The sequence below is a fragment of the Fundulus heteroclitus genome, unplaced genomic scaffold (assembly GCF_011125445.2).
Source record: "Fundulus heteroclitus isolate FHET01 unplaced genomic scaffold, MU-UCD_Fhet_4.1 scaffold_98, whole genome shotgun sequence".
Classification (NCBI taxonomy): domain Eukaryota; kingdom Metazoa; phylum Chordata; class Actinopteri; order Cyprinodontiformes; family Fundulidae; genus Fundulus; species Fundulus heteroclitus.
The window spans coordinates 494,194-505,316 of NW_023397450.1; the positions used below are offsets into that span (position 1 = coordinate 494,194).

Consider the following 11,123-nt stretch of genomic DNA (forward strand, 5'->3'; position numbering starts at 1 on the left):
AGGATAGAATAACTACAACTGATTTTTTTTCTACAAAGAGTTCCTTTTACCTCTAAATTCCAAAACTAGATTCCAAAAAGAAAGTTATCTTAACACAAACGTAACAAAGCTTTTACTGTCCTATAGATATAAAGCATATATAACTGAACCTCTTCCACCTCATCGTTTCCTCTAAATCTGTTTAAATCTTCTCAATAAAGTCGTCTCCAAAGTCAATCATTTTCCGCAGAGCACTCAGGATCAGAGTATCGACATCATCGTTCAGATCGATTTCATGGCTGTAGTTCTTTACAGGGAAGACGCAGTTCAATGGGATTCCCACTGCTGCACTGAAGTCTGTCATCTGAACATTGAAAACCAGGCATTGTTACAGTCTGAAACACGTTAGTCTCATATCTCTGACCAAACTAACTGAAACCAACCTTTTTTTTCAGGTGTTTGCTCTTGTACACATTCTTCAGGTCTTTCTCAGTTTCACCACAAGCTTCATCGATGTGCGTCATCATGGCCATTTGAGGAATTTCTGCAGGAAAAGAGACTCAAGTTAATATTTTTTTTAGCTGTTTTCAGTTTGAAAGGTTAAAGCAAGTGACAGTGAATGCTGATACATTTCTTCTCGGTTCATTAAACTCACTCAGCTCACTGGCTGTTTCTCTGACGTTCTTCATCTTCTCCAGAACTGATGGTTTAATCTGTGAAGCATTGGCAGAGAGCATACAGACCAGCACATGAACTTTGTCATCAGCAGAGGGAGTCGGGTTGTAGTCCAGGTCACTTTGAGTTAGTAGAGAAACTGGGTTGAACTGGAAAAGAGCATAAAGTAAACAGCATGAAGTTTATTTCAAACCAGGCCTCTGAAAGCTTTACAATCCAAAGAGCAATGTTTACCAAATGCTAAAAAAAACTCATTTAGAGCTGAAAAACGTTATCTTACTTTTTGAAAAAAACACAATATACTTTATAAGTTTTGATGAATATTTTCTATGAGAAATTTGCAATAATCGTTAAAAGAAACACCATTTTATATCTATTTTAAATTTTGAAATATAAAAGAACTTTACAATTGTTCAACAAAGTGAATGTGTAATTATTTTTTCAAATATTATCTTATGGTTATTTATAAAAATGACACAAAAAAGAAGCATATAGTTTAAAACAAACAAGAGAATTTGACCTAAAAACTGAATATGTTACTTTTAGTGTCATGGGAAAGTTAAAAAAAAATGCTGTTATTATATATAATAATGCTATACATCTATATTTAAAATATCTGAAAACATTGATTTTTTTGAAAGAAAACTATTTTTTTTTCACCAAAGGCATTGATTTGCAGACCCCTGTTGTAAACAAACACCACTCTGGTCTTTGTATTAGGGGATTAATTCATGTATTCATGCAGTTTTCCTGAAAAGTCCCACCTTGTGACCCTCCTTCACGTGTCCTTTCAAAGCCAGATTGATGTCGTCTTCATGAACTCCTCTGTTCTCCTCCTCTTCCAGACCCATGATGTCGTTGAAGACCACAGGATAAATTGTCTTTTCGTTTCCTCGTCCTTTATTGAATTTGTGAGTTTCAAACTGAAACATAGAAAAAAAGTTCATCTGGAGAAAATTCCTGTTAATAATGCAAAGATTATTCTGATCAATCCATTAAAGACTCAGAACCAGAACTAAAGGAGAGAAAGCAGAAAGAAGGCAAGAGCTGATCTCCATCTAAACAGATAGATTTCAAGAACGTTCAAACAGCAGCTGAGTGGATCCAGATCAATGCGGGATTGACTCGATTCTGGAAGATCCAAAAAAACATCTTAGTTTTCCTACCATTTTGGTGAAGCTCTTGTCGGAATTGGTTGCACTGGCCAAAGCAGGAATGGAAATCCGTCCTCGAAATACGTTACTGACAGAGTTGATGAAACTGGACTTTCCATGACCAACAGGTCCGTACAGGAGGACTCGAAGGTACTTGATGTTATCTTGTGCAGGCTTGTATTCCTGCACATATTGGCGATCCTCCTGTATGTTTCTGGGAACAGAAAGTACATCAGTTAGTTCTGTCCTAAAACAAACAGGACCCAGCAAAAATATTGAGTCCCTAAGGATCTGAACCCAGCTAAAACCAAAGACATCCAGAAGAATTCATGAAAACAAAACTTCAACTTAATTAGATTAAAGTAGTTTCTCGAAGTTTCATTAAGACTCAAAGATTTCAAACAGTTTCAGTGTTTACTGGGGAAGAAGAGGCAGGTTCTTAGTCAGTAATACTTGGCTTTGATTTTGTAGCCTCTTATCTCCAAGAGACACTTTGATGGGAGTGGTGGCCGAGTGGTTAGAGCAGCACACTGAGAAGGTTGCAAGTACCCAGTTCGATCCCCACAGCCGGCACTCTGGGCCCTGAGCAAGACCCACAACCCCTTTAAAGAAACTTCTGCACTTAATTGCTTCTTATACACAATTCATTGAGATTTTATTAATCATTTTAAATTTTAAGCATTGCATCCCAATGCAAAATAATCTGGTATAATCTGATCCAATCTAATTGAATTTTGGAAAGTGCCTTGAGATGACATGAATTTAATTGAATTGAAAATTAAATGCACTTTACGAACCTTGTAACCATAATGTATCACAATACGTAATTAATTTTCTACTTATGTTTGTGTCTAGATTATTACAAAGCAATGCAAACGGTTCAAATACACTTTTTTTCTAAACCTGCAATTTATAATTCTATTGCCGCTATTTTTCCTTGCACTTCTACACTTGACCCCACCACATCTTTATCTTCTGTTATCAAAAAGCATCAGGTTATTGTACGTCCTTGTATCATAAAAACAGCAGCAGTAAACGGACATTACTGATCAGCCATTAACAGTGTTACTGTAAACTCACCCCCAGCGTAGTTTCCTCCACGGTTCGTCCAGAACTGAAGAAAAACATGAAATATTATTCTGACTGAAACATTTTCAGAAACAAAATGCCAAATTCCTCACCATGATGTGCAATTATTTTACCAAGCGGAAATACACATATCACAGCAGAATAAAGTCACCAGAAAGTGCCTCACTTTACTTTCACTCTCTCTGTTCTGCGACATATTTCTACTCTGTGAAAGAAATTATTGAATTACTCACGAGCAGATGGCTCTTCTTCTGCAAATAAAAACACAAAACAGAAAAGCATTAATTAAACTGGTCCCAAAAGATTTTTTTTGATCACGTTTGACACAGATAACAAGTATAACCAAACAGTGTTGTTAGCTTCTCTTTTTTTTTATCTATGCTGACGCATTTAAACAGCATTCGTAATCTTTAACTTTTAACTCAGTGTCAGCATCAGATACAGAGGATAGTAAATTTGTTAAATTAGGAAGTGTTTGGTTTGAATATCCAGCTGCTGAATTTTATGGTTTTGGAAACACTGGTAGCACAGGGTTAGTGTCTTTTCCCTCTCTCTCAGGCCCCTCCGGGTCAGCCTGCTTTTATTAAATGGCCACTAGTGCCACAGAAAAAAAAAAAAATAATAATAATAATATTGAAAAAATTAAGAAAGAATTTAGCTTTTTTCCCGCCCAGGAAATAAAAAATAAAATTTCAGATGAAATTAGAACCAAAACCTTTTTTCTGCTGACATAAAATATCCTAGAACAGTTTTTATGAATTACATAAAGGTAAAATACACTCACCTAAAGGTTTCTTGAACAAACCTTGAAACATCGTGCTTTTACTGCTCTGCTTTCAAGTGAACCAACAGGTACCGTCTCCTCTTCTGAATAACGTCCTCTGCTCTGAACATAGACACAGCCTCTGATGAATCCCTTACTTTCACTTTCTGCCTGCTCTCTTCTGTAGTTATATGTAGATTATATACTTTTTCTCCAAATAAGGACATTTTGCTCGGAGAGTGAATACGAGACTGCCTATTTATGCTGACATTTAACAAAAAAACAAACAAAGAGTAATCAAGTAATAAACACGCTCTATGAAACAATGGCATTAGTGCATACTAAATTACATTCCAGGGTTCTCCAATTTGTGAAAATGATAAATACATACTTTATTAAAACATACTCTCACTAAAATAACATAAAGGTTCCCCTATTTCAGACCTGCTGAACAAGAAAGACATAAAAAAAAATCTATTGATTCTACATGTGTTTGCTTGCTTTCAGCACAAAAGACTATTATTTTTCAAAGAGCTGGATAGCAGTGCCTTCTACCTCAGCGTATAGGTTTAAAAGCAGTAAGGAGTCTATGCTTTTCTAAGACTACTTTTTACTTTCTTAAGTGGTCTCTGTTAATACTATTATTATACTATTAATACCAACAATCACTATTTTACTCAATGTATTTTTGTGCTTCCATTAGGAGCACCAGTAACATTTTAATAAATGTTCATCGTGAATTACTTTTTGGCAGCCTTACTACCTTAGTATATCTCATATCCACCAGCTTTTAAAGGAGCCTGTTTACAAGCTGGTTAATGAGGTGGCTGTTTGTGTCTTGGCCCCAAAGGTTGCTGGTTTGAAACTCAGTCACTCTGGCTGCTTGAGCAAGACCCTTGAACAGAGATTGCTCCTCGTGCGCCACTCAGTGTGGCAGCACACTGCTCCCTAAGGGATGGGTTAAAAGCAAAGACAAATTCCCCCTCTATGGAACTATTAAGGGAAATATATATATTTTTTCTTTTTATCCACAGATATAACATTATGAAGTCCCATCCACACTGTAAAAAAAAATCCGTTGTTTTTACGGAAAAAAACTGGCAGCTGTGGTTGCCAGAATAATCCCGTAGAAAATACTACAAAAATGTTAACAACATTACGGAACAACTTGTACATTTTACTGGGATTTAATGTACAATAAATGATGACTAAATGTACATTTTGCAATTATTCAATGTACAATAAGCAGTTTTAGGATGTGAAATTTACAAGTTGTTTTGTAATGTTGTTTACATTTGTACTGTATTTTTAACGGGATTATTCTGGCAACCACAGCTGCCAGTTTTTTTCCGTAAAAACAACAGATTTCTTTTTTAAAGACGTTTACATTTGTACTGTATTTTTAACGGGATTATTCTGGCAACCACAGCTGCCAGTTTTTTTCCGTAAAAACAACAGATTTCTTTTTTAAAGACGTTTACATTTGTACTGTATTTTTAACGGGATTATTCTGGCAACCACAGCTGCCAGTTTTTTTCCGTAAAAACAACAGATTTCTTATTTTAAAGATGTTTACATTTGTACTGTATTTTTAACAAAAAAAAAAAAAAATAAAAAAAAAAAAAAAATATATATATATATATATATATATATATATATATATATATATATATATACATACAGTCTATCTACATTGCTTCAAATTACTTCTAAATGAAAAGTCAGGCTGTAACAAACCACTCGTCAGACATTATACAATTCACAATAATGCAAATTTATTGTTGAAAAAATTATGAGAAAGAGATCATTAAAGTGTGTGTGTGTGTGTGTGTGGTTGCACTTGTGTTTGTGAGAGAGAGGAATTATGAGTGAGGTGTGGTAGTGAGTGAGTGAATAAATGTGAACCTTGTTAATAGCGAGCCACGAAAAAAGGTGATATAGGTGTTCATCGGCTCCATCACTTTGAAGGAACACCTAGGGGAATAGAGAAGAGAAACAAACACAATAATCTCCATTAGTTTCATTAGCAAAGTCAGCAATAATCAAAGATAACAGTAGCACTAGCACACATACCTTTTTAAATAGCTCGCCATTCATGGAGAGCTTGTGAATGATGGTAAAGGCTTGATTAAGATGCAACTGCATTGCTTCTAGAAGAACATCTAGATAAACATGGGTGTTCATGGTCACCTGAAGGAACAACTAATGGAATAGAGAAGAGACAGAAACACATATTCTCCATTAGTTTCATTAGTAAAGTCAGTCAATAATCAAGGACAGCAGTAGCATTAGCACACGTACATTGAACACGTGGGAATTATGTACAGTGCATCCTGAAAGTATTCACACCCCTCTCAATGTTTCAGCATTTGTTGCATTGCATCTCCTTCAGTCAAATAAGTTCATTTTTTTCTCCTTGATCTAGACTCAGTGATCCATAATGACAGCAAGAGTGTTATTGAGTGTTATAACATAGGGTGTGAATACTTATGCCCATGTGGATATTTCAGTTTAACGATTTGCAAAAACTTGTACAATTCTGTATTTTGCTGTCATTATGGGGCACGGATCCTAGATCAGGGAGAAAAAAAATTCACTTATTTGACTGAAGGAGATGACTGCAATGCAACAAATGCTGAAACATTGAGAGGGGTGTGAATACTCTCTGGATGCACTGAAAATAATTCCCACGTGTTCATTCATAGTTTTGATGCCTTCAACAAGAATCTACAATGGAAATAGACATGGTAATAAAGGAAACATTGATTGAGAAGGTGTGTCCAAACTTTTGGCCTGTACTGTACCTTTTCAAACAGCTCGCCATTCATGGTTGAAAAGGTCATGAATCAAGTTACAGAAGCTTAGATTAAGATGCAACTGCATTGCTTCCAGAAGAACATCTAGAGAAACATATGGGTGTTCACTATCGCGGCCACTTGAAGGAACAACTAATGGAATAGAGAAGAGACAGAAACACATATTCTCCATTAGTTTCATTAGTAAAGTCAGTCAATAATCAAGGACAACAGTTGCATTAGCACTAGCACACATACCTTTTTAAATAGCTCGCCATTCATGGAGAGCTTGTGAATCATGGTAAAGGCTTGATTAACATGCAACTGCATTGCTTCCAGAAGAACATCTAGAGAAACATATGGGTGTTCACTATCGCGGCCACTTGAAGGAACAACTAATGGAATAGAGAAGAGACAGAAAGACATATTCTCCATTAGTTTCATTAGTAAAGTCAGTCAATAATCAAGGACAACAGTTGCATTAGCACTAGCACACATACCTTTTTAAATAGCTCGCCATTCATGGAGAGCTTGTGAATCATGGTAAAGGCTTGATTAACATGCAACTGCATTGCTTCTAGAAGAACATCTAGAGAAACATGGGTGTTCACGGCCACTTGAAGGAACAACTAATGGAATAGAGAAGAGACAGAAACACATATTCTCCATTAGTTTCATTAGTAAAGTCAGTCAATAATCAAGGACAACAGTAGCATTAGCACACATACCTTTTTAAATAGCTCGCTGTTCATGGAGAGCTTGTGAATCATGGTAAAGGCTTGATTAAGATGCAACTGCATTGCTTCTAGAAGAACATCTAGATAAAAATGGGTGTTCATGGTCACCTGAAGGAACAACTAATGGAATAGAGAAGAGACAGAAACACATATTCTCCATTAGTTTCATTAGTAAAGTCAGTCAATAATCAAGGACAGCAGTAGCATTAGCACTAGCACACATACCTTTTTAAATAGCTCACCATTCATGGTCTGAGAGGTCCTGAATCAAAGTAAGGACTCTTGGATTCACATAGAGCCGTTTTGTTTTTGTTTGTTCCACTTTTGTCCCCTTCTCCGGATTAATAGAGAAGAAACATCTAGGTTAACAGAAGAGAGAAGAAACACATACTACTATAAATGATACAACCATCTCAACTAGTCAAATCAGTACAAAGGAAAAGACAAAAAAGGTGAGAATACGGGTTACAGTTTTCCATTAATTAAAGTTTAACTGGTAGGCGGGGAGCTAAGGGGCCAACCGTGAACCCCCCACATAATCCAACTTTAAAAAAAATATATAGATTTTTTTAAAGGTCCCATCATGCTTAACATGAATTAAAATGTTTACATTGAAAATTTTGCACTACATGTTTCAGGTAGTCAGTGTATTTCCAAACATTGCAAATTGCATTACACCTTCCCCTAGCTCATGGAGAGTCATGTTTCTGTAATGTGTTTCCATTGCATTTTCAATGTATGGAAATACATTGACTACCTGAAACATGTAGTGCAACCCAAAATGTTCAGTGTTAACATTCTGATTTATGCTCAGCATGGTCAGACTTTTAAAAGAAAGTTGGTTCCTTTGAATTATGGGAGAGTGAACCTTAAGGCCTATAGACATTAGACACTACACTCTGTCTATTGACATATCAATGTCTTTTTTTTTTCCTCTTGATGACAGACACCTTTGGTATAATGTATAGATTCCTAAGTTAAAGGACAACTTCGGTCAATTTCAACAAGAGCTCTATTGCTCATGCTACTTGAGACTTGCCAGGACTGAAGATGTGAGAAATTTTGGTATAAATCCTATAGGTTTCCTTGAACAGAGAATTAGCACTGACAGCTAATCCATGGGGGCATAACTTTAAATTGTGAATTTAACACTCCAAATGTCAACGCCAAAGCTATACAACACCAGCTGACACAGTACAACACAACACTGTAATGTGTATGACTAGAAATGCTTAAAAAGTAGTTAAAAACAGTGTGTTTGTGTAAGCAGCCATATACAAAATTTAAACAAATGATATGATAAAACACAGTGTAAAGTTCTGCCCCCATGGGTTAGCTATCAGAGCTAATTCTCTGTTCAAATAAACCTATACAAGTTGGACCAAAATGTTTTGCGTCATCAGTACTGGCAAGTCTCGAGTAGCTTCAGCAATAGAGCTCTTGTTGAAATGGACCGAAGTTGTCCTTTGAGCAGAACATGTCATTTTGCCCATGAAATTAAATCGTTTTTGCTAAAAAAATACTCAGGCAATTAGTTTGACAACGTGTCAACATTATTTCATACATGTTATTTGATTCATCTTATTTTAGTTAGCAATGCTACAGAGCTGGTATCTTGACTAAGATGGTGGTGGCGATGGGGTAAAGGAACTTGGTTATCATGCCAGTAGCCACAGAAGTCAGGGGTTGAAGCTAGCCCCTAGCAAGGCACTTAACCCCATGTTGCTCTAGGGGAGAATGGCCCTGTAGGTATTTGTATGCACGTTGCTTTGGATAAAAGCCTGAGCCAAATGACTAAATAAATAGAACAAAACAATTGTACAAATTTACTTTTAAAGTAAATGTGCTTTGACAACCTGCCACAGGACACTTTACAGATCTTCCCTCCACTAAATGTTTTTTTAAGTGTACAAGAAGTTCCTGCACAGTCTGAAATCGGTCTGAACACAGTGACATGGCGCAAATAAAACTTGATATAATGGCTGTGTTAGCATTAGCAAACGGCGCTGGGACATTGTGCTTTCGATAGAAGTGACACTTAAATGATGCATATGTACAAAATGTCTGTCTGCAGTCAGTACTCTCACACTTGAACACGCAGCGTGGTTCGTTTCTATGAACCCTACAATGCAACACATAACCCTTTAACGTGTGCAATGTTCTCCCGCAAAAATGACAATGAATCATGGCGTGGGGAGCTAGAAACAGGCAAAATAGCTATTAGCTGCTAGCAGCCAGTATCAATGTGAAGTTGTCAGTTGTCCGCCTATCAGCCAGTGAAATCAATAAAAACGCGCCGTTTTGTTTCACAAAATTGTCTTTTGACTTAACCTGATGCTCGAACCAGAGACATTACTTACTCAAACTTGGTGTCTGTTAAGTGCCACTGCCACAGAGCCGAACACGCACGTGTGCCAACCTAGCTAGTAACCACTGTGAGGTGGGACGTTGACGCTGAAGCGCAACTAGAGCCTGTGAATGGGCGGAGCTAACATTTGAACCAAAATAATTTTATATTCTCCTGCAAAGAACAAAGTTTTTGTAAAATAAACTATTCTACATAGCAGGAATAAACAGAAAATAAAATTGTTTACTTACCAATAGTTGGTTCCATGAAAAATTCCAATATATGTAGAGCAGCAGCACCAGATGGCCATGGTTTGATTCTTCTTCTTCTTTATGAATTTTTCTGGCGGTTGGCACAAAACGAAACGGTGCATTACCGCCACCAACTGGTTTGGAGTGTGGATCACCATGGTTTGATTCCGCTGCGTTTTCCATTCAAATATCATCATGGATAGGCATCCCGTGTTAACTAGACCTACATAAAGCTCCCCTTTCCTAATTTATTCTAAAAAAAGGTATTGTCTTTTAAACACATTAACAGTTTTATTTGGTTTAGAGTTTTACGAAATGGTAAACGAAATTAGGTTAGGGATCAGACAAAGCGCAGCCCAAAGACCCCTTATGATGAGTACCATTAATGGACTCAGTGCTCCTTGCCTGTGGAATTCCAGAGGCAGCTGATGGGTATCGGCAGTCCAAGCGACATGCGGCTCGGGCGGTTGCCGAGGCAAAAACTCGTTTTATGAAATGTGCCAAAGAGCCTAGGCTACTGACTTTTTTTTAACAGGGCAATGATGTAATTTTAACTGTATGACTTTTTTTTTTGGCATTACAGTTTATTTGTGCTTAAATTACATTAATTTGCAAATTATACAAAAAATTCTGATCTATTCAACATATTCTTACTGTAAAATGAACAGTTGTATTTGGTTAGGAGTTTTACAGTTTATCATTGTAAAATACACAATGCTTCATTGTTTTTGCATCTACGGTTTTTTTATGTCATGATTTTACAGGAATTCACTGTTAATTCTACGGATATTATTTACAGTGCAGTTTAGGGAAGGTTTCTGTCCTTGTATGGTGGTATTATCCATTTATAAAAGATCAAAACAAGCATATGGCTTGGACCTTATGTTTTTGTTTTAATAGTAGTCAAGTTTTCTTTTTTTCTTTGTTCTTCACGATGGAGAAGGAAAGCCTCTGAATCAGCTTTTCTCCATGTAGCCAATTCTAGATCATATTTCTGTGGACTATTAGGATCTCTGGGTGATGAGACATCGACATTAACAGGCAATCTGGGCTCCCGACCATGATGAAGAAAAAAAGGGGACTACCCTGTGCTCAAGTGAGGACTGGAGTTGAAAGAAAGAACCACAGCTGGGAGATATAGTTCCCATTTACTATCAAAGTCCTGAATGAGTTGAGCCTATTAAATTTCACATATTGTGTAAATAACTTTAGACTCATATTGTAGTCACTGATCTGAAAACATTTCTTCAGGAACACTATGTTCAGGGATGTACCTATGCTACCGCTGTAGCCTTTTGGTCAGACATATATATATACTTGGTAAAATTAACCT

The 11,123-nt window shown here is 36.5% G+C and overlaps 1 protein-coding gene and 1 long non-coding RNA gene across 10 annotated transcripts in view; both read right to left on the reverse strand.

Annotated features, from left to right (window-relative positions):
- Nucleotides 1-3,800, reverse strand: part of LOC105922913 (interferon-induced protein 44) — a 46,763-nt gene extending 42,963 nt beyond the window's left edge. The window contains exons 1-8 of one of the 4 annotated variants that reach the window (XM_036135004.1): nt 3,682-3,800; nt 3,131-3,148; nt 2,889-2,922; nt 1,821-2,022; nt 1,419-1,577; nt 635-803; nt 423-523; nt 163-343 (exon numbers count right to left, since the gene is read on the reverse strand). In XM_036135004.1, the coding sequence (XP_035990897.1) occupies nt 182-343; nt 423-523; nt 635-803; nt 1,419-1,577; nt 1,821-2,022; nt 2,889-2,922; nt 3,131-3,148; nt 3,682-3,712 (876 nt within the window). In that variant the 5' untranslated portion in view covers nt 3,713-3,800 and the 3' untranslated portion in view covers nt 163-181. Of the gene's footprint in view, nt 1-121; nt 344-422; nt 524-634; nt 804-1,418; nt 1,578-1,820; nt 2,023-2,888; nt 2,923-3,130; nt 3,149-3,681 lie in introns of those variants that run through there. The other 3 variants (XM_012858839.3, XM_036135005.1, XM_036135002.1) reach the window with 3 other exon arrangements.
- Nucleotides 3,801-5,413: 1,613 nt separating this feature from the next.
- On the reverse strand, nt 5,414-10,182 carry LOC118562573. 6 transcript variants are annotated; one of them, XR_004930671.1, is made up of 8 exons: nt 9,791-10,182; nt 9,553-9,713; nt 7,418-7,551; nt 6,956-7,084; nt 6,714-6,850; nt 6,465-6,608; nt 5,734-5,862; nt 5,414-5,634 (listed from the first exon to the last, which is right to left on the reverse strand). It is a non-coding gene; the product is annotated as an uncharacterized LOC118562573 (long non-coding RNA). The 6 variants fall into 6 exon arrangements; XR_004930669.1 differs by lacking the exon at nt 9,553-9,713; XR_004930668.1 differs by having other exon boundaries at nt 9,553-10,182.
- Nucleotides 10,183-11,123: the final 941 nt, after the last annotated feature.